Source organism: Lagopus leucura, unplaced genomic scaffold (assembly GCF_019238085.1).
Source record: "Lagopus leucura isolate 7727_CA_CO unplaced genomic scaffold, USGS_WTPT01 Super-Scaffold_100157, whole genome shotgun sequence".
Classification (NCBI taxonomy): domain Eukaryota; kingdom Metazoa; phylum Chordata; class Aves; order Galliformes; family Phasianidae; genus Lagopus; species Lagopus leucura.
Genome location: NW_024962334.1, coordinates 763,669 through 788,661, shown reverse-complemented (window position 1 = coordinate 788,661; position 24,993 = coordinate 763,669). Strand labels below are relative to the sequence as shown.

The 24,993-nt window shown below is 40.7% G+C and overlaps 1 protein-coding gene across 3 annotated transcripts in view; it reads left to right on the top strand.

The window, feature by feature from the left end:
• The window catches only part of HECW1 (HECT, C2 and WW domain containing E3 ubiquitin protein ligase 1), a 236,233-nt gene that overhangs the window by 69,480 nt on the left and 141,760 nt on the right, over positions 1-24,993 (top strand). For all 3 annotated transcript variants that reach the window (XM_042889148.1, XM_042889147.1, XM_042889149.1), the window contains exon 2: positions 10,792-11,116. In XM_042889148.1, the coding sequence (XP_042745082.1) occupies positions 10,792-11,116 (325 nt within the window). The remainder of the gene's footprint in view (positions 1-10,791; positions 11,117-24,993) is intronic.

Here is a 24,993-nt window from a genome sequence, read left to right as displayed (position 1 = left end):
AGGGTCCCTGAACACAGCTGCTGTTCCCTCATACAAGAGAATTTTTGAGCCCTTTATGACGAGCTCACATTTTCTCTTTGTAATATTTGACTCTTGTTCTCAGGCTAGAGACTGTAATACTAGAATGACTTACTTCCTCGAGGGATCATTTGCATTTCTTTAATTTCTCATGAATACAGTTACAATAACAATTTATTATGATTTATACAATCAAAACATAAGCAACCTTCAATTGAGTTGAAGCACTAAGTAGGAATCTGGCTTGGAAATAAGTATCTAGGCTAGTTCCACCTGTCCAAAAGCAGAGAAATCTCACCCTTTAAACTTTGCTTTGTAGTTTATCAGTAATAGTAAAAGATTTTAATGGAATCAGGATTATTTTTAACAGCAAAATACTGGATCTGAGGAATTACTAGGCATACGTGTATTTTCCTTTTGAGTTCTTCAGTGCAAAACTAGAAGTCCTGATTGGCTCAAAATGTCTCTTTGGATACAGTTTTGGTTTTTAAAAAACCTGTAATATCAAGTAAATTAAGCAAAACAGGCTCCCCAAGGCAGGGGCCGTGGCCCCAAGCCTGCCGGAGCTCAAGAAGAACTGGACAGCACTCTGAGACACAGGCTTTGATTCTGTGTCCTAAAAGGCAATTTTTTGCTCTGTGTGCTTAGTGCATTTTTCAACAGAGAGGTGGTGGCACGCTTGGTAACATTTAAAGTGCTTTAGTCAAAACACAAAGTTCTGATAATCCAGTTGTGGTGCTGCCCTTCTAGTTGTGCAACTGTTTGCTGCAGCTGTTGAGAACTATCTGGATGTTGCTCTGTTCTGCAAAGTCACCTTGTTCCACACTGACATCAGAGGGAGTTTTGCCTTTAATTTCATTGGAAGCAACATCAAGCACACTCGTGGTATTTCTGCATCTGTCTGGAGATAGCGTAACATGGGATCTCCGTGGCCAACTAATTTCCAAATGTCAGGGAATATTCCAGGCTTCATTGAAAGGTGGAAGACGGAGCTGAGGGTGTGCCCAGAGAGCTGGTGTCTGGCTTCTTGTTGTCTGTGGATCAAAGAAGTGGTTGATGGAGGCATTAATACCCAGCAGCATTCTCAGTCCTACCTGCTTCTGCCCTGCCTCTCTGCCTTAGGGGATTAAGATGCTGACACTTCAAAATTCTTTCCTCTTAAAAAGAAATGAAGATGTTAGAAGCATAAGAGTGTAGAGGCAATGAATGAACTGAGAGTTAAAGTGCTCTCTTTGCTGTGGTGCAGGGAGTGTGCAACCATGGTCAGCTGGAAGGAACCATGAATGGAGTTGCTTGCTATCCATCCTGTTTTTTTGTATTCATCGTCCCCACACGGAAACCAGTGTTTGTCTTATGGCTGTGCAGCACCTAGTGCCTTGTTCTCTGTCCCTTCATGTCTAGGAGTGAGAAAAAGAGAGAGAAAAAGTAGTATTACTGAGTGAGGGGAGATGCTTTGAGAATTGCAAGAGAAGAAAGAGGAGAATACAAGGAAGACACAGTCATCTACGGACATGGCAGAGAGCAGCAGGGACCTTGCTGGTAGCCTAGAATCAAGGGAAAGAGGAAGGCAGTTCTTTGTCCGTTTGCAGGGAATAATGCTCAAGATGTATGGAGGGATTTTGCAGCTAATGGCAGTGAGGGATACCTTGAGACACGTGAATGGATCCATCCCTTTGTGTTGTGCACAGTGGGCAGAGAGAGAAGTGCCAGTGGTAGAAATAGTACATGGTAGGTGCAATAGTACACCTTTGTGTCTGAAGGGCGGCCAATCAACATTACAAACTTTCAATATCTGAGCTTAGTTGCTTTTTGTTACCTTTTTTTTGTGTGTGTGTGTGAATTTTACAAGTAGTATGTTCTGCCTAGGATTGATAGAATGCATTTGATTTAGTTCTTTTTTTTTTTTTTTTTTTCCTCTCTGATAGCAGTCAGTGTGCAGTACAGGAATCACACAAGCCTTTTTTTTTGTAGTAAACACTTGGGGTGGAAGGTATACCATAGCCCTGACGTCGGGGAATGCTGGGATTTTTAGAGCTAACACTGTATGAAGTCAAGGCTTTTTTCAGCAAAAAGTTTTCTGAAGAGTCTTTGGGCTCTGTGCAGTTGGGAAATGTGGGCCCACTTGTAGAGCAGAGAGGTGATTGTAGCTGACAGTCCTGGGAAATGTGGTGTGTTACTGGATATCCTTCCACAGCTCACATTTACTATGTAGCGCTTCCTTCATATTCTCCTAAATGTTGCAATGCTTCCTCACAGCTTTCCCTGTGAACCTCAGCTACATTTACTGGTATTACATTTTTAGGAGATCTGTACAGTGTTTGTGCTATGCTGAGTAATTTTTTTTATTAGTTCATTTTTTTCTTCCTCCAGAAGTACCATCTAGGTTGTAATAATTTTATAGTGCTGCCTAGAAAGCCAAACTGTTCTTAAATAATCAGATAGTAGAGTTTAGTATGTGCTTTTAATCTGCCTGATGATTTCTATTTCACCTGCCTAAATGTACTTAGAAGACACACTCTCTGACACTCTCAGGAATGCTTTGCCCATCTGTGTTTCTCTTTATAAAATTGTGGAGTTCAAAATGTTTGTACATAGATCTCACTCCGTCCCATCTGGCTTAACCTGGGATCCCACCAGTCACAGGCTCTCTGAACAGATGAAGAGAGGTGGAGCTGGATAATCCTAGAGAAGGCTTCATCTGGTCTCAGTCCTTTCTGGGAGGAGCCCTGTCTCTTGCCTCTGCCTATGCAGAAAGTCTTGGGAACTTGCATCCCTGAATTAGTGACTTAGGTGTTCAGTTGGAATTGGGTGAATCTGAGCCACTGTGAGTGCTGTTAGAGACAGTGGTGTTTTGCATGGAGATGTAGAAGAAATGCAGCTACCTGTTTGGAAAGTCCCTCAGGTAAGTGGTCGTTATTGTGTGTGAAATCTGAAGGAGGGTGGTTAGGGCTTCTTGGCACTCTCAGTATGAATACCAGTTGCCCATTTCATAGAGGAGCAGCAATTTCAGCCTGCAGAGGAGAGCCATCTCCCTGCCCTTACCTCTTTCCTCTTGAGTAAACAGAGCTCCTGGAAGACCAGTGAAGTCCAGCTGGATCTGATGGAAAGAGTGACTGGACTTCGAAAAATCATCTCTTGTGAGACACACAGACTCTTTTGGACTACTCTCTGCTGAGGTTTTGCTTCAAGTAGCAGATCAAACAAACTACTAAGCATTGAATGATGATCAGGTTTTTTTTTTACTTGAAGTGATTATTGTACACAAGTACTGTCCTTGTGTTTGAAAAGGTGAGAAGTGGTCTTAGTCTTTGGCATTGCAGTCATTAGGGCTGTGGCTGTGAAGCTGGAGCTGTTGGGCGCAGGGATGTCTGTTAGGAAGGGACTGTGTTCCCCTACCAGGTGAGTGCTTCATCTCTGCCCTGGAGAGAGACAGTCCCTGTGCTGCATCTGTGTTATCCCTTAGCAGTGTAGTGGCACTTCCCTGCCTTCTGCTGGCATTTACAACCAAGCCAAAATACAGATTTCCTGTTCTGTGTGTCATAAAGCACCAGCAAAAGCTAGCACTGTGGACTTTGGAGTATTTGGTAATAGCATGTGAGCAGCTCCTAATGTTCTTTCGTCTTGTAGTGTGAAAGGAACAGTGATGCTGTGCAGTGTTATCACGGTTTAAAATGTTACCATATTGACCCTCTTATTATTTCCTTGCAGTAATCTCTGTGAGTTTTTATATTGAGGCCATACTGCATGTCTAACTGTTGTTGCATACCCGAATATGTCTTTTACAAATGTTGGCAATAATTTCAGATCATTTTTTGCTAATGCATTAGTCTGATGGCTGCTTCTTATTCCTTGCTGTGCCAGTTTGCTTAGACAATACTGTTTTCGTGCTAACAATTTGAGATAAATTAATAAATTAATTTTCTTCATTGCTGCATTCTGTTGCAGAAGTTTCCCAGTGCTTTTTGTAGTGAATGATGACTGGGTTATCACTCTGTCTGTATAAACTTGTGGAATGCTATTGTTAATGGCTCCCAGTGAAACAGAAGTAGTTTACAATGTAGAGGCTTGGAATGATCTCATCAAAAAACAGTGGAATGCTATTTTCACACAGGACCTTGTTTGGTTATACAAGGAAAATCTTAATTCCTAGAATCGTTTAATTGGAAATGCAATATGTGTGCCTTTCAGCATGCTTTCCTGAGTTCACTGGACAGCATTCCTTTCGTACACCTTCCAGAAAGAGAAGAGAAAAAGCATTGTTAACTTTTTTCCTTTTTCTGGACTCCAGTTTTCTGCCTTCAGTTATACTGCCGTGTAGTTTCACATCCATCTGCTTGTGCCCAGGAGATAGCTTAAGTGCTCTCAGGAAATGTGGACTGCTCTTAATTGTTGGGTGTAGTTACTGGATGCGTTCTGTAGATGCTAAGAGTACCTCTGGCTCTGTGCTGGCAGATCTTGCTGCAGTGACTAATATGCCTACATGGAGAATCAATCCCACAGACCAGCATCGAACCTTGCCAGTCTGACCTCGGGGCCAGCTCTTTCATTTTGATTCAGATTTTCACAATGATTTGCACATCACTGAAGCAGAGTTAAATGGAAGAGGATGCATTAACATAGCAGTGAAGCTAGACTGGAAACACACAAGGGTCAGGAAATGGAAAAATGAACTACCTATTAATGTCCATTTGACCCACTGCAGATGTGTAATGGCTTTGATTTCCGATTAGTGTTTATTATAGGCATAAATAGATATACAGCGTGCCATGGATGTGCAATATTAAGACAAATGTTCTTTGATGCTATTACAGCATGCATCTCTTTGAAACATTTGCAACCTCCTTCATTTCACTCCTCCCAAGAGCAGCAGTTTGATCTGCACGCTCTTTAATACCATGCAGGAAAAATGTTTTCATTAGACTTGTGGGAGCTTGTAACACTGTCATGCTATTAAATGATTCCTTTGGAGCTCTGAGAAATCATTCCTGTGCCTCTCAAGTAAAGGGTCTGATCCTGTAAAGTTCTCTGGGCTGTCCAAATCCTTTTGTTTTGTAGTATTCTCCAATCCCAGGGTTGATTGTACTGTGCCCTTGGGGATGGGAAATGTGAGTATTCTTCACAAGGAGGGATTATAGAATCATAGAATCATAGAATCACCAAGGTTGGAAAAGACCTTCAAGATCATCCAGTCCAACCGTTTACCTATTCCCAGTAGCTCCCACTAAACCATGTCCCTCAACATTCATTCTTAATTTTTTGCTTCCACACAGCCTCTTTACTCTTCCACCCAGCAGAGCTGAATTTCCCATCTTGCAGAAGTTGCCTGTAAAAAACTTTCTGAGCAGAAAACCCTTTCAGTAGGCCTAGCTTGAAGTTAAAGATCTGCAGCTCTTTATAGGCAGTGCTACTTTTCTGCTTGACTTTCTGTCCTGGTTTTGAGGTGTTGCTCTGTATGTTCACACCTGGGCCATGACTTGAGCTTTAAAATCATTTTTAAAATTGACCTCCCAATTGAATCTTTAACAGAGACTGAAACTACCTTATATTTCTGTTAATGCGCTATCTGCCCTTGATACAAGTGATCTTAACTTACTTTAAGAGTTCTGCTGTCATAATTTTTTTCTTTCACTAGCCTGCTCTTCTTTTTTGTCTTGACTCCTGTGTCTGTCTTACAAAACGCATAAACTTTTACTTATAATTTGCAAAGAATATCAGAAGAACCTTCATCTCCAGAGGAAAAATGAGGAAATCGGGAACTGCATGTCCAATTTGCTCATCACTCAATATTTTTCTCAGTACTTGCCCTTGGAATCCTGTTTTCAGGGTTGCAGACATCTGAATGTCTTCATACCCCTTAGTTAGAGCCTTTTGTCAGCTGACTAATAGCATCTCCTTGTTCCCTGTAGTTTCCTCTTTTGCCAGTACTATAGCGACCAGCTGTGTTTCAGTCACATCATTATCTTTTGTATGGACAGTAAGAGACTATCACAGCACAATTCTGACCTGCAGAGACAGAGCTGCTCTGTCAAAGCAGTGGTAGCAAGTAACTGGTCATGAGCCTGAGTATTTGAAAGGCGGTTCTGAAATTTCTACAGGGCAGATAGAGCTGGCTCCTTGTGTCCCTGAGTTGGGCTCTATCTCTGTATTGCTAAGGCATCACCTATCCCCCCTTCTGGCATAATAATCCCAAATAATAACATTCTCACCTTCTCAGACACTCTAGGTCTCCAATAGAAGCTGTGTAGCAGCTCTGAATCCTTTGGAGAAATTTGCTGTAAAGATTTTTCTGATATCTGGGAGATGGAACCTTCTAGGTGCAGTTTTCTGGGGCTGCGAAGGAAAAGCAGCACTTGCAACAGCTCTGCTGTGCAGCGCCAAACAGCAGTGGGGCACAGAGAGCTGTGAGTATGAAAGGGAAGTAAACATGGACGTAAAATTTGTGAAGTTTTTCACAGTATTTACGATCATATGTTTTCTATTCATGCATTTCTTCAGATCAGTTTTCTTTATAGATCTCGTCTGTCATTTTCTTTGACTGCACCTTTCTTCTTTCCCTTGTTAGGGGTAGGAGTTGCTGTGAAAAATTTGTTATACCCTAAAATTTGTTTTTATCTGATGTTTGTCAGATGGAGCAAGTAATGTAAATAAGAGGCAGGTTCTGCCCACAGATAATACTCCAAAAATCTCATTTTCAGTAGGACTTTACAGAGCTACTTTTATTAGCACATTGATATTTTAGGCTAAATACTTGTTGCTGAGCTGTCTGTACACTAAAGGACTCCTGATATGAAAAAGAAATTTAATTCGTGAATTCACTGAAGGAAATTCTAATTTACCCTAGCTTAGCTGATAGGAGTAGAGAAACTATGTGTTGTCCAACAGTGATAATAGTAATTCTGTGCTTCGACTGGATATTAATTTAAAAGATCTCTATTACCCAGTTTTTCATAATCTTAGTTGTGATGGTGAATGGAGTTAAATCCAGCTGGTGGATGCTCACAAATAGTGTTGTCCAACAGTCAGTACTGTGGTCTGTCCTGTTTAATATCTTTATTGATGACCTGGACGAGGGGATTGAATTCTCTCTCAGTAAGCTGGCTGATGACACTAAATTCGGGAGATGTAATCACCTGCCCGATGGCAGGAAGGCCCTTCAGAGGGATCTGGACAAGCTGGATTACTGGACTGAGGCCAGTGGGATGAAGCTGAACAGGACAAAGTGTCAGGTTCTGGACTTTGGTCACAACAACCAGTGTTATGCCAGCGGTACGCTCTGGTAGCCAAGAAGGCCAATGGCTTCCTTGCCTCAGAAATAGTGTTGCCAGGAGGAACAGGGAGGTGAAGGGAAGGGAAGGTCTTCCCCTTGTGCTCAGTGCTGGTGAGACTGAATTTTGAGTAGTGTGTTGGGTTTTGGGCCACTCACTACAGGCAAGACATTGAGGGATCTGGAGCTTGTTGTTTAGTCTGGAGGAGAGGAGGCTCAGGGGAGACCTCATCACTCTCTGCAACTACTGAAAAGGAGGTTGTGGCGAGGTGGGGGTCAGCTTCTTCTCTGCTGTAACCAGTGGCAGGCATTGTGAACAATTTCTTCTCTGACAGAGTGATCAGACACTGGAACGGGCTGTCCAGAGAGGTGGTTGAGTCACTGTCCCTGTAGGTGTTTGAGAGACTTTTAAATGTTGTACTAAGGGGTATGGTTTAGTGGGGAAATATTGGTGATAGGTAGACGAATGGACTAGATGATCTTAGAGGTCTTTTCTAGCCTTAGTGATTCTATGATGTTATTATGTAAGTCCAAGTGAGGAAGACCAAAGGAAAGACCTCTGTATCTGTTACTTCAGGTGTTGAACACAAAAGTAACTGAACACTGCTGATAGAACTGAAACTCCATTTGAGTCACTTTGTTCTTCCTCTCCTAGATGAGCTCTGACATAGGAAATAGGCAAGCAGTAGATTGGTCACCAAGGCATTGCTGACACCCTCAGCTTCAAACAACTTCATACTGGGCATATCATAGGCTCAATGCATCTAAATGTGATTATAAAGGCCCTTTTACGATCTGAAAGACTGTTCTGTTGTGCTGTTGGGTCACCATTTGGCCGTTCAGTACTCCGCTTTATAATTTACATTGTACACTGTGTAATAAAAATGAGAATATAGCTAAATGTGTTCATTCTGTTCCTTTTTTTTTTCTTTTCTGTTGTTATAGTGGGTTTATATGATGGATCATACTGCTTCCACAAGGAACAGAGAGGATCTTTCTTTGATTTTTTAAAGCCTTTTTTTTTTTGTGTGTGTGTGTGTGTGTGTGTGTGTGTGTGTGGTTGGTGTTCTGTCACCAGGGCTAAAAAGTGCATGCTTGCACATTTTACAAACACAGATACTGTTAGAGTTGTGTGGAAAAGCTGCAAAACTGGCAACGACATGTGGAATAATTATTTGTCCTGATGTTTGTTCTACTTACTAATGCAGCCATGCATGTATGATATTATTTATAATATCAGCATGACATCTAGTCCAGATAATTATGTGTCACCATATTGTCCTAACTCTGTGACATTTTTTCCAGTTTGGGGATTTCCTTTCTTCTAGATTATTTGTATGGAATCAATGCTGGAAATAAAGGAGACTCAGGTTTCTGTAGACCATATCCTTGTGAACTGTTTTTTGGTTTTGCTACTTGTACTGTTCGCATCAATACACAATAAAATGCGTTCTTACAGTACTAGAACATATCAATGAATTGTCATTAAAATGGATTTAAGTCACAGTGAAGCTGAAATAACTAGATATTTGTTAATTATGATTCAATTTGAAGCTATGCAGTTAATTAATACTCTACATCGTTAACATTCAAAAATGGAAATATCCATCACCATAAATAATATGTCTGCCTTGGAAAATAGGTAGCGCTCTGTGAGCAAAGGAAACAGTGTTAGTGGTACAGACCAACCCATAAGAAAAGCCTGGAAGTCCTTCGTGTTGCTATCTCACTGTTATAAAACCAGCCATTACTGTCTCAGCTGTTGTGACAGTGCATGCCTTCTCCACAAAGTGACAGAAAGTTCCATGAATTTAGATTACTGCTGAGAGCCCCCATAGTTGTGCACACACAGAAGTGTTTCCAGCACTTCTCCGGTTAAAATTTGTTCGCAGGCTTCCTTCCTTCTGTTTCTGTATTTCTCATGTAGCTTTTTACATTGTTTGCTTCCATCTTGCCAGCACTCACACTATGATGTGGCATCCTCGCCTGAGCTATTTTTCTTATAAACCCAGTTTAATGTAGTAAGCGAGGGTTTGGGTCATTGGATTGTCAACATTGTAGGGCGGTTTCTGCAAAGTAACAGCATATTCTAAGAATAAAAACATGATGGATAATTTTTTTTTTTTCTGTTTGTACACATTCCATGCAATGGAATTCTACAACGGAATAATAGGCCTCTTAATTAGTCTTCAAAAATTATTATTATTAAAAATCTATATATTTCACTTTGGGGAGCGTATTGTTCTTCTGTGCTACCACAGCCTTAGTAAATAGCAAGGTTAAATAACTGCTTGGCTGGACAAAAGGGCTATGATTTCTCTTCTGCTTAATTTGTTTGCGTTCAGAAGGTTGATTTGACTTCTGGTCACATGAAAAGCATTTCGTAGTGTACTGGAAAGGTTTGTATCTGTCTGGTTTTGTATCTGCCGAACTTAACAGCATGATTGGCAACAGATAGATAATGGAAAGCTAATGAATAATGAAAAGCTGAGTGATTGAAATAGCAGAGCTGCAGGGAGATAAGAGGGAAAGCAGGGAAGAAAAGTGGAGAAACAAACAGCAGAGAAGTAAGCCATAACTAGTATTTTGACCAGTATCAGGACATGTCATTATATCAAAAGGAACCTGTCAGAATTCAGCTTTCTCCATCCACAACTCGCAAGAACTATTAACTCATATGCCATGATGCACTTTGTATGAGTCACTCGGCCTGCCTTGAGGAAGGAGGGCAGATATTTTCGAAAAATAATGTTTCACCTGCTAATGCTGTGACTGCATTTCAGCATGCTCCTCATTCCCATTATTTGGCTGGTATGTTCCTAAATCCCTACCAGAGAGGATGGACATTGTATTCACATTCTACTGAAAAAAAAAAGAGAAAAAAAAGAGAGAAGAGAATAGCATGAGAAGCATCAGCTGTACTGAAAGACACTGCAACACTTAGTTTATATTTACACTTCAGTGAAGGCATCTTTATTTTGGTATGAGGGATTGGGGCACAAACTCCTCCAGTCTGAGGCTGGGAGGAGAAGTTCTTACTTAACTAACGTAAACCAAATAGGCAAATGTAGCAACTGTGCTTTAAAAAAGATTCCTCTGCAAATGTAATAAGAATTAGTGAGAAGAAGACCTGACTCCAGGAGTCAAAAGCAGAAAGCGAACCTCCTGGTGCTAAAGAGAATGACTCCCTAGCAGACTGATAGTCATAATGTCTGTGTCTAAATGTGTGCATTAACTTCGAGGAAGCCAGCTGCTATTGGTTTCCTCACACACTGCCAATTGCAGCTGGGCTTGGTGATGTACGGCTCAGTTTTGCACTTGTTTTCATGGTAAGAGTTAAAGAGGAGAAGTTGGAGTAGCAATGTCTGTTTCCTGCTAAACCTTTTTGTGCCTTGTGTCAGTGCCAAGTGCTCCTCTTTTACTTTCTGATGTGCTACTTTCCATGAACTTTGACATAGCTGAAATATGAATCATACTGTAAATACTCCCTTCTCTTTTTCTTTCTACAGAATCTGTACCAAAACAGGTTCCTGGGCCTGGCAGCTATGGCGTCTCCATCTAGGAACTCACAAAATCGGCGCCGGTGCAAAGAGCCGCTCAGATACAGCTATAACCCTGACCAGTTTCATAACATGGACATCAGGAACAATTCCCATGAGACAGTCACCATTCCCAGGTCTACCAGTGACACAGACCTTGTCACTTCAGACAGCCGATCTACCCTGATGGTCAGCAGCTCCTACTATTCCATTGGGCACTCACAGGACCTAGTGATATACTGGGATATAAAGGAGGAAGTGGACGCAGGGGACTGGATTGGCATGTATCTCATAGGTAAGGCCCTCTTACACCTTCCCATTTGCTTTTCTTGCTATTTTTATTGGTCGTAAACATTAGAGTATTATGGGCAAATGGTTATAATGAACTAATACAGGTAAACTGAGCGTAATCTCAAAGTGGGTTTATATGCTACAAGATTTCTTTGGCTCATGAGTTGCTAGTTGCAGTCTGACTTCTGCAACTCTGACTTCCTTTTTAATGGAGACGATCCTTTCTATTGACAGTTTCCTGAAATTTCAAGGCACTTTATTTTTAAAGCCATTTAAATTTTGTGAAAATGCCTCCTGTACAAAGAACACATAGTATTTTCAGGGTTTCCTCTTGCAAGTCCTTGAGCAATCTGTTCCAGATGAGAGATTTTAGAAGTCAAGAATATGAATAGAGATAGAATAAAGATATTTATTTATAATAATTATAGACTGAGGCAGTCTGGAGTTGTGTCCTAGAGGACTTTTTTTTTTTTTCTTTCACACTTTGGAATCTCTATTCAACCATTAGCACGTTTTTGGCATCTCCATCTGTTTAAAGCCCAGCCCCACTTAAGAGTAATAAGAGATGGTTTTAATGGACTTTTACCTAATTGCTTCACTTTAATACAAAATAAGCATATTGGCCTGATTTGAAATAGTCAGTCCTGCTGCCTAGACTGAAGTCTGTGTTAATTCTTTGCCATCTGGTAAGTTTTAAGCATGATGGATCAATTTCAGACACATTCCTCTATGGAATGTTGGTGCATTTGTAAATTTGTCAAAATTTGTAAATTGTGCATTCCAAAAAGGGAAGTGTTGATCAAGCTCTGCCCTTACCTGTTTGGATAAGCCTGTGAAGCACTACGCAAGTATTTTACTTCCAATAACAATGACGTATCTTGCACAGAAAGAAAGCTAAGCAGATAAAGCATAAAAGGTTGTGAGTTGGGCAATGATGTATTGTTCAAGTGCTTCAGTGGCTAAGATCAAAAATGTTGGCATCTTGCACTGACGATATTAGGAACAACAATGTTGGCATGTACAAGATGTGAGAAGGAACTAGTTGTGAGATTGAAGCAGATCTGTTGGCATAGTGGTAGATATTGGAAAAGGAATATTGTTATATTATTCATTGTATTGGTGAGGCTTGGAGATGGAGAATACAAGGGTGGCATGGAGGGAAAGGAGTGAGGTATGTAGGAAGCCAGGCTTTAGTATTTCTTCCTGTGAGTAACCTCATAAAATACCATGTTTTGAAAATCAGTGAAAGTAAGAGTCTGGAATTTAAATATTTCAGGAAAAACAAGCAAACAAACAAACAAAAACCAAATTGGATTATAGATGCATTGAAAGCAGTTTGGTTTGTTGGCCTTCGTAAATACTTGTGTTTAATTAAGATTGCAGATGAGAAGGTGCAGATACTCCTATTTCTGGGCACTGTGAAAATTCTGCAGTAGTGAAGGACTGTATTGCTCCTGTGAAAAGAGGAAGAGAGCAACTTCTGATGGTTTGGAGTCAACAGAAAGTCCATAGAGCTCTTGCATGTTGGATGAACTCATTAAGAGAGGTTTTCGAGCTCAAATGATTGTTTCAAGGGCTGTGAAGATACATCCTTTTGATGAACCCCTATTTTTTTTATAGGTAACCTGAATACATAGAGGGTTATCAGTGAAATGAAAAACTCTCCCTGATACTCTTTCATACTTTACCTAATCAATCAGGATGTTGCCCAAAACACCCCGATAAACTAGAAGTACAATCTGTGAAATGCATCCTTGCACTTACTGGCAGAGTGCCTGATGTTAATGGAAAGAATCAGTGGCTCATTCTGATGAATGCTGCTGCCAATTGAAAAATGTTTACTGCTTTTAGTCCCCAAGAAATGAACTGTTGACCCTCAGTGTCTTTGGAGATGTATTGTCTCCATCCTCTCAGGTTCCCAATCTAAATAATCAACGAAATAGCAGACAGAAGCATCCTAATTTCTTTCATTTTTTCCATTCTTTTCTCTCCTTCCTTTCCAAAACCTAATGTGAGGTCGAATTTATTTTTATTTTATTTAAAATGTGGTATACTGTGAGAATCACTTGATTTTTTCGTGTTGATGTGATGTGGAAAAATCTTGGAGACTAGGCAAGTGACTGGTGCAATGATTGTATCTATACATTACTGATACAGAGCAAATCTAGAGGAAAGAATCTCTAGAAGCAATCAACTATTGAATGCATTTCAAAGGGCTTGTCTTTAGAGCAGCTTCAGCTTATTCAAGTAGTAGAAATTATGGTGCATCTTTCAGTTTTGGTCCACCAGGAAAAAGCAGAGTCTGTGTGTCTGGAGATTGCTACAAATGTGAACTGAAGGAAGGACAATGGGAAGTATTATTACAAAACACGCTTCTGTCCTGAAGTAAAGCACTGATGCATACTGCATTTCAACATTTGTGATAAATCTACAGGAGTTGGAGATCCAGACATCCTTTGGTTTAGACCTGGACAGGCTGGAGAAGTGGGCCCATGTGAACCCAATGAGCTTCAATAAGAACAAGTGCAAGGTGCTGCACTTGGGTCAGGGCAATCCCAGGTATTTTTATATAGACTTGGGGAAGATCTCCTTGAGAGCAGCCCTGCGCAGAAGGACTTGGGGTCCTGGTGGGCGAGAAGCTGGCCATGAGGCAGCAGTGTGCGCCTGCAGCCCGCAAGGCCAGCTGTGTTCTGGGCTGCATGAAAAAGGGGCGGCCAGCAGGAGAGGGAGGTGATCGTCCCCCTCTGCTCGGCTCCTGTGAGGCCCCATCTGCAGCGCTGCGTCCAGGCCTGGGGCCCCCAGCACAGGAAGGATGTGGAGCTCTGGGAGCGGGTCCAGAGGAGGCACTGAGATGAGCAGAGGGCTGGAGCAGCTCTGTGTGAGGAAAGGCTGAGGGAACTGCTTAGCTTGGAGAAGAGAAGGCTCCAGGGAGTGCTCATTGTGAATTTCCAGTATTTGAAGGGAGCGTATAAACAGGAGGTGGAATGTCTGTTTACGAGAGTGGACAGTGATAGGACAAAGAGGAATGGTTTTAAAGTGAGACAGGGGAGGTTTAGGTTGGATATTAGGAGGAAGTTTTTCATCAGAGGGTGGTGAGGCACTGGAACAGGTTGCCCAAGGAGGCTGTGGATGCCCATCCCTGCAGGCAGGCTGGATGTGGCTCTGGGCAGCCTGGGCTGCTGGTTGGTGACCCTGCACATAGCAGGGGCTGGAACTGGATGATCTTTATTTCTGTGATTCTATGATTCTGTGATCTGTTCTGTGCACTTGCACAGGTATCCCAAGTCTGCACTCCTGTTTAGGAAGGAAGTGTTCATGACTTTTCAGATACGACTTTCGTAATGTAAACTGATACACAACTACATTTTGAATTAGCAGCCAGGCAGACTGGATCAGGAGAACCAAAGAAAGTATGAGCTCTTCCCAGTCTGCTTGACAGGGGAGTAGTGTTATAACCTTTATTATTACCACTTGTGCAGCAACACTGTCAACTATTGCATTGCTTTTGGACAAACACAGGCCCTGGGCTGCACAAGCCCAATCTTTTTTGTGATTGTGAAATTTAAGCTGAAAGGTTAGAATGAAGCAATATTGTGTTGCGGTCAGTCATTAGACAATTTTTGTCCTTGAAGTACCAGGCAACACGGTGTCGATCTTCTATAAATATCACCGCTGGAGCATTAGAGTTATTATTTGTTGTTTGTCTTATGGGAGGTGCTGGTAAGTCCAACAGAGGCTATACCAAAAGCAGAACACAAGGCAGTTCCCACCTCAGAGGAGTTTAATCATTCTCATAGTAGTTTTCTGGGAAATATCTCAAAGTAGTGTTATATGTGTGTTGGCTTTGAAATGCATAAAAACAAGTCACTCCTACGACTCCTTTTAATGGTACCCAATAAGCTGCAGTCTTCAGAACAAAAATGTTCCAAGTCTTGGAGAAATATAGCTGATAAAGATTTCCAGAAAAATTTCAAAAAAAGCAAAAATGGTGTCGTGTTGTAGATTATATGTTTTAATAGAGAAACTACATTGCATTCTGGGATTGTATTAAAAGGTTAAAGCAGCATGAAAGAGGAGCAAGAGAGTCATCCATTTAGAGAAATTCTGGCTACTTGTGCTGCAGTTACTTTTATCAAAAATGAAGGTATCTGTTCTTTTCCCCTTCAATCCGTTCACAGATTTGTAAGAATGTCCAAACAGGCTTTGCAGAAGCAGGTGAAAGCTGAATTTAGAACTGATTCTTGGAGTTCACTTGCTCATGCTCTTAGGAAATTGACTAGACAGCCACTCTCATGTAAAACAGTGTAAAATATCGTGACTATGTATCTCATGCCAAAAAATAGTATTGATGATGCCTGCCCTGTAACTGGGTGAAAGATTTGAGAACATCAGAACATCTGATTTTGTTGAAGGGTCATAAGAAAAACTCTTCAGTTGAAAGGAGATTAGTAAACGTTGACTCTGTTAAAATATAAGTCTTATTACTTTAAAGTAATTTAAGATTAGCCATGGTAAGATGACAGAAAATATGGGACTTCGAAAAACAAGCCTTTCTGGGTGCCTAAGACATATTGTGCCCTCAGGAATAGGAATTACATTTCATCCCTGCTAAGCTAGAACTCTGGAGATGGTCTAAAGTTCCCATTGAGCATATATCAGATCAAAGCTAGGCAGGGTAATATCTGAATTCTGTGACAGCTCGCCTGATATTTCCCTCAAGGGAGCTGTAGCATTTTGAATATCAGCAGTCTTTCAGAAACATGTCCACATGTAAACAACCAAAAAGAGTTGTCTGAGAAATTTGAACGTGACAACACAGCTTTGTTTCTATTTAGAAATCTCTGGAATTTATGAGCTTTCTTTGCAGAAAAGCTACGAGTAAAGAAAGCAAACATGAAAAAAAAAAAAAAAGATGAAGCCAAAACAAAGTTATGAATAATTAAGATAGTGTTATTTATTTATTTATTTGTTTGTTTGTTTGTTTATGAGATCTATCACTTAGTAGCTACTGTGAGATGGATGGAATATTTGCACTTATTTATCTCAGTTTTCTCTTCCTCTGTTTTCTCTTTTACTATTACTATTTGATACTGTATGAAGTCTCTTAGATGAATTAATATGGGCTTCTGGCAGCTCCTTTAAAAAGCTATCTTATAATTAATGTAGTAGCATTTTAGCTGGTACTAGATTTCACATCTGTCATCATCTCCATATCTGATGTAGAGTACCAACTGAGAAATGTTTAAATCAAACTTTGAAGGAATTGTTTGCCCTGGTGTCTGTGCGCACTGACTTTAGGAATCGATCAGTGCTAATATTACTTGCATACAGTAAAGTCCTTTCTCTTTTGACAGTTCCTTGTGGGAATGTAAAGATTTATTAAAGACTATTCATTACGTTTTTCTTCTTTCACAAATCTCGCAGGGTCCGATTTCCTGACTCTATTTGTTTTTTGACAGAGTAACAGTTCTCAAGTGTATGTAAGTAAACTAGGTCAAATGCCTTGACCTAATTAATGGCTGAAGTTTAGCTTTAAAGTAATGTGTTGCTCCTCTGTTTTAGCCTTTGATGTTATTTCTCTCCCAAAAAGGCAAATTGCGCCGTAACCCAAGAAATCTCATTAATATCATTTAAACATTTATTTAAATGTTCTTCAGATTGATTTTAGGCTTGGAGGGCCTTGTGTGCCATTATTGCCTACTGAATCAAATAGAAAGAGCCGTGTATTTTTCCTGCAGTTGGTCTTGGATCAGAACTTGTTTGTACAGCTATTTTATCAAACATTCTGCACATATGAACAGTGTCACATAAGACTAGGAACTGTGGGTCTGTGTATTACAGCTGTTATCCCTGACTTCATCTCACTCTGTGCGTTTACACACTGGTTGCTGCTTCACCTCTCTACCTGAGATACAGCCATCACTAAAACAAAGCACTTCAGAATGTGCCTGCTTCTAAGTGGTTAATTTTATTGTTGTTGTTGGATGTTATATCATGGGGTTGCCATCTTCTGATCATTTTATAGCCTAATAGCAGATCATGCTGTTCTTTATTACTTGATGGATCTGGGCTGGGGCTAGCTGCCTTGGCTTGCTGTGAGCACATCAGCAAGTTTAGTTTTGTTTGGCACCTGCAGTTCTGCTCCCAGCAGTGTCCAGAGGCCACACAGCTTTCACAAAGAACAGCACCTTTTATTTCAGGAAGAAAAAGTGTTAGAGGAACAAACCTGTCATAACAAACAATAAAATACTGACACAAATGCTGAACAGAGGAGGTAAGAGTTATCGTATCCTTTGGCATGTACATTATATATGAGTTCTTTGTTTCCACCTGGCTTGCACTCCCCTGGCTGTTCTTGGCTCTTATGGGAGTGACTTGTCTTTTCAGACTGAATCACTTTTTTTTTGTGTATTGCAGTTCTGTATCTAGTGGACCACTTTGTCCCACAAAACCAGCATGTGTCATTTCCAGACCCACAGTGTATGTCACTAACCATTAGCATTTGATTCAGTTTCACCTCTTAGAGGTAGATGCAATCAAGGATCTCTGCATATTAACTACATTTATAGCTTCTGATCCCTTCTCAGAGCTTCCAAGGTTTGTGTCTGTATTTGTCTGCTGTTGACAATGTTAGTATTACAAAACTCCTGTAAAGGCAATTGTACAGTGCCATTGTGTCTTTTGGCACAGTCATCAGGTCATGGTAGTCAATGGTAAAGAAGCCCGTAGGTTGCCAGTTCTTTTCCTTTCTGTATCTTGAATATGTGATAGAGAGGTGTATACTATGTGCTGAAAGATTCCCATTTTCCTTCAGTATTTCTACATAAAATGACAGCTCTGGTATTATGAAAATTTCCAGGTGAGTTTGCAGAAGAGTCTTCCACTTCAGCTATCATCTTGAGTATCTGGAAAGGGAAGTAATACAGGCCAGGAGCATACCAGCTTCAGGCCTCTGTGATTTCCATCATCCTGATACCCATGGATAACACTGCTTCTGTGCAATGGGACCCACACTGCTATATATACCACACTACTCATTAAGACAGTAATGACCACTCACTAAAACATTTTTGAAGAAATCAGGCAGTCAAGGGATACTGGGACACCAAAAATCAGTTTATGGCCTCAGTCCTTGAAAATGCTTGATCCACGGAGCAAATTCAGACCAGTGACTGAGTAGACTCAATCACAGCATAAACAGTGGGATGCACAAATGTAACTCTCAACAAGATAAAGCTTAATCCAAAAAGGGTTGTTCTATGCAGGTTGTCAAACTAACCACATGGTTTTTGAAGGTTCGGCATGTGTATGTCATCTTAGTTTTCTAAACCTATCTAAGTCATTCCTCTCGCTCCTTAGTGTTTGTAACACTTCAGTGCACTGTTCATAGTATTTGAATATCCTCATAGACCATTATGACTACTGTAATGACTACATTTAGCTTTCTTTATCTTTTCTTATCCATTGATCTCGCCAGCCCTAAAGACATTTCTTTCCTCACTGAATTTCTACATTATAATAACTTCTAGTTGAATGCCATTTTTCAGATAAAATCACTCCGGATTATCAAGCGATTCTTTACAACATGGTGCTTCAGAGCACATGTCTGAGTTATGTGGTGCTTTTCCTTTTTTTTTTTTGCTGCTGTATCAGATCGCAATCTTCAGTTCAATTTGCTGTCTGCTGTTATGTCTTTCAACATCGCTGTAAGTCCTTTTTTTAAGTACTGCAAATTATTTCTCCCATTTTTAGTGAACATTGTTACCCTGGACAAGTGCCATTCTTGTTTGCATTTTAGATCTTCCTATCTCTGTTTATATCACGTCTTTATATTGCTTTGGCCCTGCAACATCTCTTATTTTATTATCCTTCAGCAATTTCATGGGTTCACTGTTTTCTCCTAATCCACATTTTCCTAATTGTACTGGCAAGGCTTCCACTGATTGCAACAACTTTTGACTGGCTAATATATTAAAAACAAAGCAAAAAAAAAAAAAAAAAAGAAAAAAAAAAGAAAAAGAAAGAAAAGCGCCAAACCAACAACAAAAAGCTCTTTTATGTTGGATCTCACTAAATGTTGTGTATCTTCTGATTTCAGTATGCACTGAAGCATTCATGATCATTTTTGTTTGGCATCCTCTCTCCCATTTTCAAACTTTGGTGTGAAAGCTGAATGTCATTAATTGTGGAGAAAATTGTGCAATGCATAGCTAAAGTATAACTGTTGCTGTACAAAAAGCCAGATGTGTCCCATCTGTCATGATTATGAGAATATACCTGGAAGTCCAGGAACATTAAATTGGAAATCTGTGTCTGGGACAGGCATAGAATCATACAATCATGGAATGGCTTGGTTTGGATGGGTCCTTAAACATCACCGAGTTCCAATTCCCCTGCCGTGAGCATGCTTGTTAACCTCTAAATCAGGCACAAGATCAGGGCCCCATCCAACCTGGCCTTGAACACCTTCTTCAGACAACCTGTTCCAGCACCTCACCACCCTCTGAATGAAAATTTCCCCCTAACCTCTAATCTAAATCTCTCCTCTTTTAGTTTTAAACAATTCTTCCTTCTACCACTATCAGAGTGTGTAAAACTTGTGTCCCCCTCCTGACTATAAGCTCCTTTTAAGTGTTAGAAGGCCACAGTGATGTCTCCTCAGTACCTTCTCTTATCTAGGTTGACTAAGCCCAATCTTTCTTCACAGGATTGATGCTCCAATCCCTCTGATCTTCTTCACGGCCCTTCTCTGTACCCATCCCAATAGCTTTTTCTTGTGCTGGGGTCCCCATGGCTGGAATGCAGTACTTCAGATGGGACATCACAAGGGCTGATCACCCTTCTTTTGGTGCAACCAGGCATACAATTGGTCTTCCAGGGCTGCAGGTGCACACTGTTGACTCATGTCCAACTTCTCTTCTACCAGGACATTGAAGTCCTTTGCCAGGCTACTGTCAATGAGTTCTTGTCTCAGTCTGTACATACACCTGGGATTGCCATGATTCAAGTGCATCACCTTGCACTTGGCCTTGTTGAATCTCGTTAGATACTCGTGGGCCCACTTTTCAAGCCTGTCCAGCTCCCTCTGGATGGCGTCCCTTCTTTCTATTGTGTCAACAGTACCACTCAGCTTTGTGTCCACAAACTTGCTGAAGGTGCACTCAATCCCACTGTCTGTGTGACTGATTAAGATGTTAAATAGCACCTGTCCCAAGAATCACCTCTGGGAGATACCACTTGTGACCAGCCTCCACCTGAATACAGAGCTGTTGACCACAACCCTCTGGCTGCAGCCATCCAACCAGTTCTTTATCCATCCAGTCTTCAAAACCATCTCTCTCCAATTTAGAGATAAGGATGTGGTGTGGGACCATATCAGTGGCCTTTCAGAAGTCCAGGTAGATGACATCAGTTGCTCTTCCTTCCTGAGTTGATCTTGGACATGCTTTTCTCTTATACTGGGAGAGACTTTGCTCTCCTGACTTCCACTCAAAGGTTCAGAGACATGAGAGACTTCAGAAGCCTGAGTGTCAGTGGTGACTGGGACAATGAACTTTTGTAGCTCAGTCTTTTCCTTCTCAGTTCAAGCCAGTTCTCCCTTTTCATTTATCAGAGGGGATACACTCTCCTTTGCCTGTCTTTCTGGCCAGTGTACCTTCTTGTTATTTTTCACATCCCTTACCAAGTTCCATTCCAGACATAGCTGAAATAGAAGTGAAAGTATACTTTATATCCCGTCCTTGGTGACCAAGAATTGTTGCAACTTTGCCAACTCTTTCTTTGTTTTAGTATGATCCTTTTTCTTCCTACCTCGACTTTCCTCTGGTCTTTCTCTTGTTGTGTCTTCCACTCGTTGCTACTCTCCACACATTGTTCACATTTTTTAACTCTGAGCTTACCCCCTATCCACTTAAAGAGAAGTAATTTTTGTGGAATTAAAATGGAACCACTCCTGTAGCAAAAGCACGTATGTAGCTCTTAGGTCAAGGACTGAGCTTACAACACCAGTGAAGAATTAGATCTTTACTTTCTAGAATTCTTCTAGAAATTAGAGGGGATTGGATGCTATCTGTAACTTGCAGTATGGTCATTGTCTTTTTGTCATGTTAATGTGCCTTCACCAAAAGCACTCTCAGTTGAGACACAATAAAGCAATGTGTAGTTTGAAATGAAGGGAGCATTTCCATCAGGCTGAATTTTACACAAGCTCTGCATTTACAAGAACAGTGTTGTATTTTCACCTTATACATAAATATAAAGGCAATTGAAATTGGCAAGTGAATTAACCATGATTTTTTGATCCAGATTAGAGCCAGATCCATTGCTGTTGAAGTCAATGGAAACATTCCTATCGACTCCTGTAATTATAACCATTACTTGTGAACATTTATTGTGATATCTCTGTAAATAAGAAATTTATCATCATTTTACATTCTTCTTCAAATGATAAATTGGGTGGTAAGTGAAGAAAGTGAAAAAATAGAAAGCTTATCCATAGCTTACATTTGTGTTATCTTGCAAAATAGTTTTAGTTTATTGACATTCTGTGCTTTACAGTGTTTTCCCAGCTTTCTATGCAGACTGCAAAACAGATCAACCAGAGCTAGACTTCTCTGTACAAAAGACATTTTTAAAAGCTTTTTCCTAAGTGTGTAAGTCTGTGATTATAGTATAGACATACATATTGACCAGAAGCACTTTTAAATTGGAAACTAAAGCAGATTTGTTCAACTAAGGACTGTAAAGCCTTCTGTAATTTCAGCATGCAGCATTTCTTATTCATAAAGGATCAAGACATGAAGTGTGGTTTCTATTTTTGTGCAGTAATTGCACTGAGTGTGCAGAAAGCAAGTGTTGCAATATGCGATGTTAAATCAAATTAAAGATGGATAAGAGACTGGAGTATTGTACCAAGTTCGGGAACCTGTCTGACACTGTGTTCCTCTGTAGTGTTAGGTATTTTTTCCTTTGAATGGAGTCCAGATTATTCTGCAGTTATTGTATTTGGAGAATATGGAAAGATAGACTAATCATATTTATCCACAAAATACTGTACAGGAAGGCGCACTGTTCTTTCACTTACCCCTTTAACCCAAACTGACCAAAAGGATCGCTCTGCTGTTTGTACTTTGAACTACCTCAGTTCCTCTGAGGAAGATGTATCAGCTCTGTTTGTGTCTTTCTGGGTATTTCAGACAAGCTTTCAAATACCAAGGGCCTGCTGACAGCATCTGGAGTTCCTGCACCATATTTTACAGACCTTTTTGAGGGGTGGCTTTTATCAGCTTTTCCTAATTCCTCTGAAGAACAGCACGCTTTTTGTCAATTGTTTAGTGTCTTTCATCTGAAAGATAGCTTTCACTGGTGACAGCTCTTTATCTCACTACAGATAGCACTTGTAAAGTATGTTGGGATCTCTCAGCATGGAAGCAAAAGTGCAGAATATTTTAGCAGTAAAGGCTGTGCATGGAGGTATTTGTTTCTGTAAGGACAAGCGGTTTGTCGGAATTGCTGCTGGTTCCCAAAGCACTTGCTAATGTTTGTCACTAGAGTGCATTGGTCCTTCTTTCTGCTTCTCAGGCCCCTGTGGCCCAGCACGTACTCACTCATCACCTTCCCCTATTCTTCCAGGGAGATGTGAGGTGCTGGAGGCTTGGCTGCCTCTGCTCCAGCCCTGACACAGCTTTGGAGGTCTGCAGCCACTTCTCCTCTCAAGGCATGTTGGTTGGCTGGCACCTCTGTGCCCCAGGAGCAGGGCAGGCAGAGAGCACCTTCTGCCAGCAATCCTCCAGCCCACCTCAGCTGCCTGCACAGTCACTGTCTTCAGACAATACTCAAAGAGTGGTGCATCCTCAGTGCTCCTTCACGTGGCCATTTTCTAAATTGGCTACCCATTTTCCATTTGAGCAAATGAGCCCTCGGATCTGAGGGTGGTTGCAAAGTGTTTGCTTTTAGTCAGGTGGGCCAAAACCCAGCCTATAGTAGGAATTGCCAGCTGAGCAGAGAGTTAGTGAGAAGGTTAATCTTATTTCAGAAATAGAGGGAGGGAGATCCATTACAGTGCTTCATTGGAAAAACGTCAAAAGCCATTAGCTGCTGGCTGAAATATATGAAAGGGAGCAGCATTAGCTCTGCTCTTCGTTCTGTCTACAGGTGAAACGAGGCATTTCACCATTTACCTTTGGGAATTAAGATGCAACATGTTTTTAAGCTCCGTTCCTCTGTCACTGGAATTGTTGGTAGAAATATAAAGTATTCTTTTTACTTTGCACGTATCTATTTTCTATTCTGGTTTTGTGTCGTCTCCACACTTACATATGGTGTGCTGTGACTGCTATATATGTGTATATTTATATATATACACTCATACACAAACATATGCAAATATATGTAGTGCTCCAGACAGCTGTGTATTTTATATACACTGTTTTATTTCTCTATGTGCAATATTTGCATCTGGGAAGTAGCATGCCTGCAGTAGTACCACTTGTCTAAACCTGATTGATAGGAAGTATTTGTACATTCCAGTCTCCTGAACAGTTTCAACTACTGCTATTTTCATATTTTCACCTTTCAAAAATAGATCCTTTCAAAAACTGAAAGATTTCCCATTTGGACCTGCATATACTTTTTCTAGAGGTAAATTTTGTTTGGATCAAAAATCCCAGCTATCTTAAATTACTAGTGGACTGAAAATAGTTTTCTTTCTCTATACGAAAGAGGTACCATGTTTTTCAAAGTATACAGACAGGACATCTAGCTGGAAGAAGGATCTACATGCAGGATTTTTAAATCATGAGATTCATAAACATGTTTTACTGTCATTATAAATTTAGTTACAAATTCCTTTCATCCTTGCCCTGATCATTTATCGTTCAGATAGCAAGCTTCTTCACTTTGTAAGAGCTAAATAAACAGTACCAGCACACTGTTGGTTTGTTGTTTTTTTTTCTCATAGCACAAAATGTATGATGTGTCGGAGTAGTACCTAAATGGTCTTCTGCTTCTGCTTGGGTGACCTGCATATTGCAGAATGCTGGAAATTCACCTTAAGGCATCCTTTCTACTGCCCAAGCCTGTATTTTATCAGTGGCTGCTGTCTGTGAGTGAATGTCTGTATGTTTTCCCTGACACACTGTGCTACCTGAACTTTTCCTTTGGACACTGTCTTTCTGAATGTTCCCTTCTTCTGGCAGGAGGCAGCGTGGAGACATTAGTTTGTTGGTGAGACCAGCTGGTCTCTTCTTTCTCATGTCCTCACCTGTTAGCTGTAACTGTAGAGCAGCCTGCGTCTTCCTTTCCTGTGTTCTCCCAACTTGAGCATACAGATGAAAAGCAGTCTTTTTTCTTAGATTGGCTTGCCAAACTTTCTGCCATTTCCATAAAAAGATGAGTGGGCTTTCTGTAGTCATCCCCACTGGCTCGTCTTGCAATACAAATGTGATTTGGTTCGGGTATGGACAGATGCTGACATCTCTGTCAAACTAGAGAGATTGTGCGACGCAGAGCTTGTGTAGCCATTATGCCAGCTGTGGGAAGCAGACAACAACCAGCCCAGTGTATGAGCCAGCTGGCCCCAACAGATAGTGTGTGTGAATACAGCATTTTAAAACAGATTCTGGGGTCTCTTGTGCCGCTAAACTCTTGCCTAAAATGTCTGTGATTTATTAAACAAAGCCACCCGCTTTAGCTCAGCTAAGCCTTCTTAAGCAAGACTGATATTTTATAAACAGTAATTACTCGTGCATCTTAATAACGTGGCAGACGTTGGAGCCTCTCCAGCAGCTTTCAGAATCTAAATATGACAAATAAACATCACAAGAGATGAAACTAGAGAGCAGCAAGCCTGAGATGAAGGATGTACTCTGCACATGGTCAGGG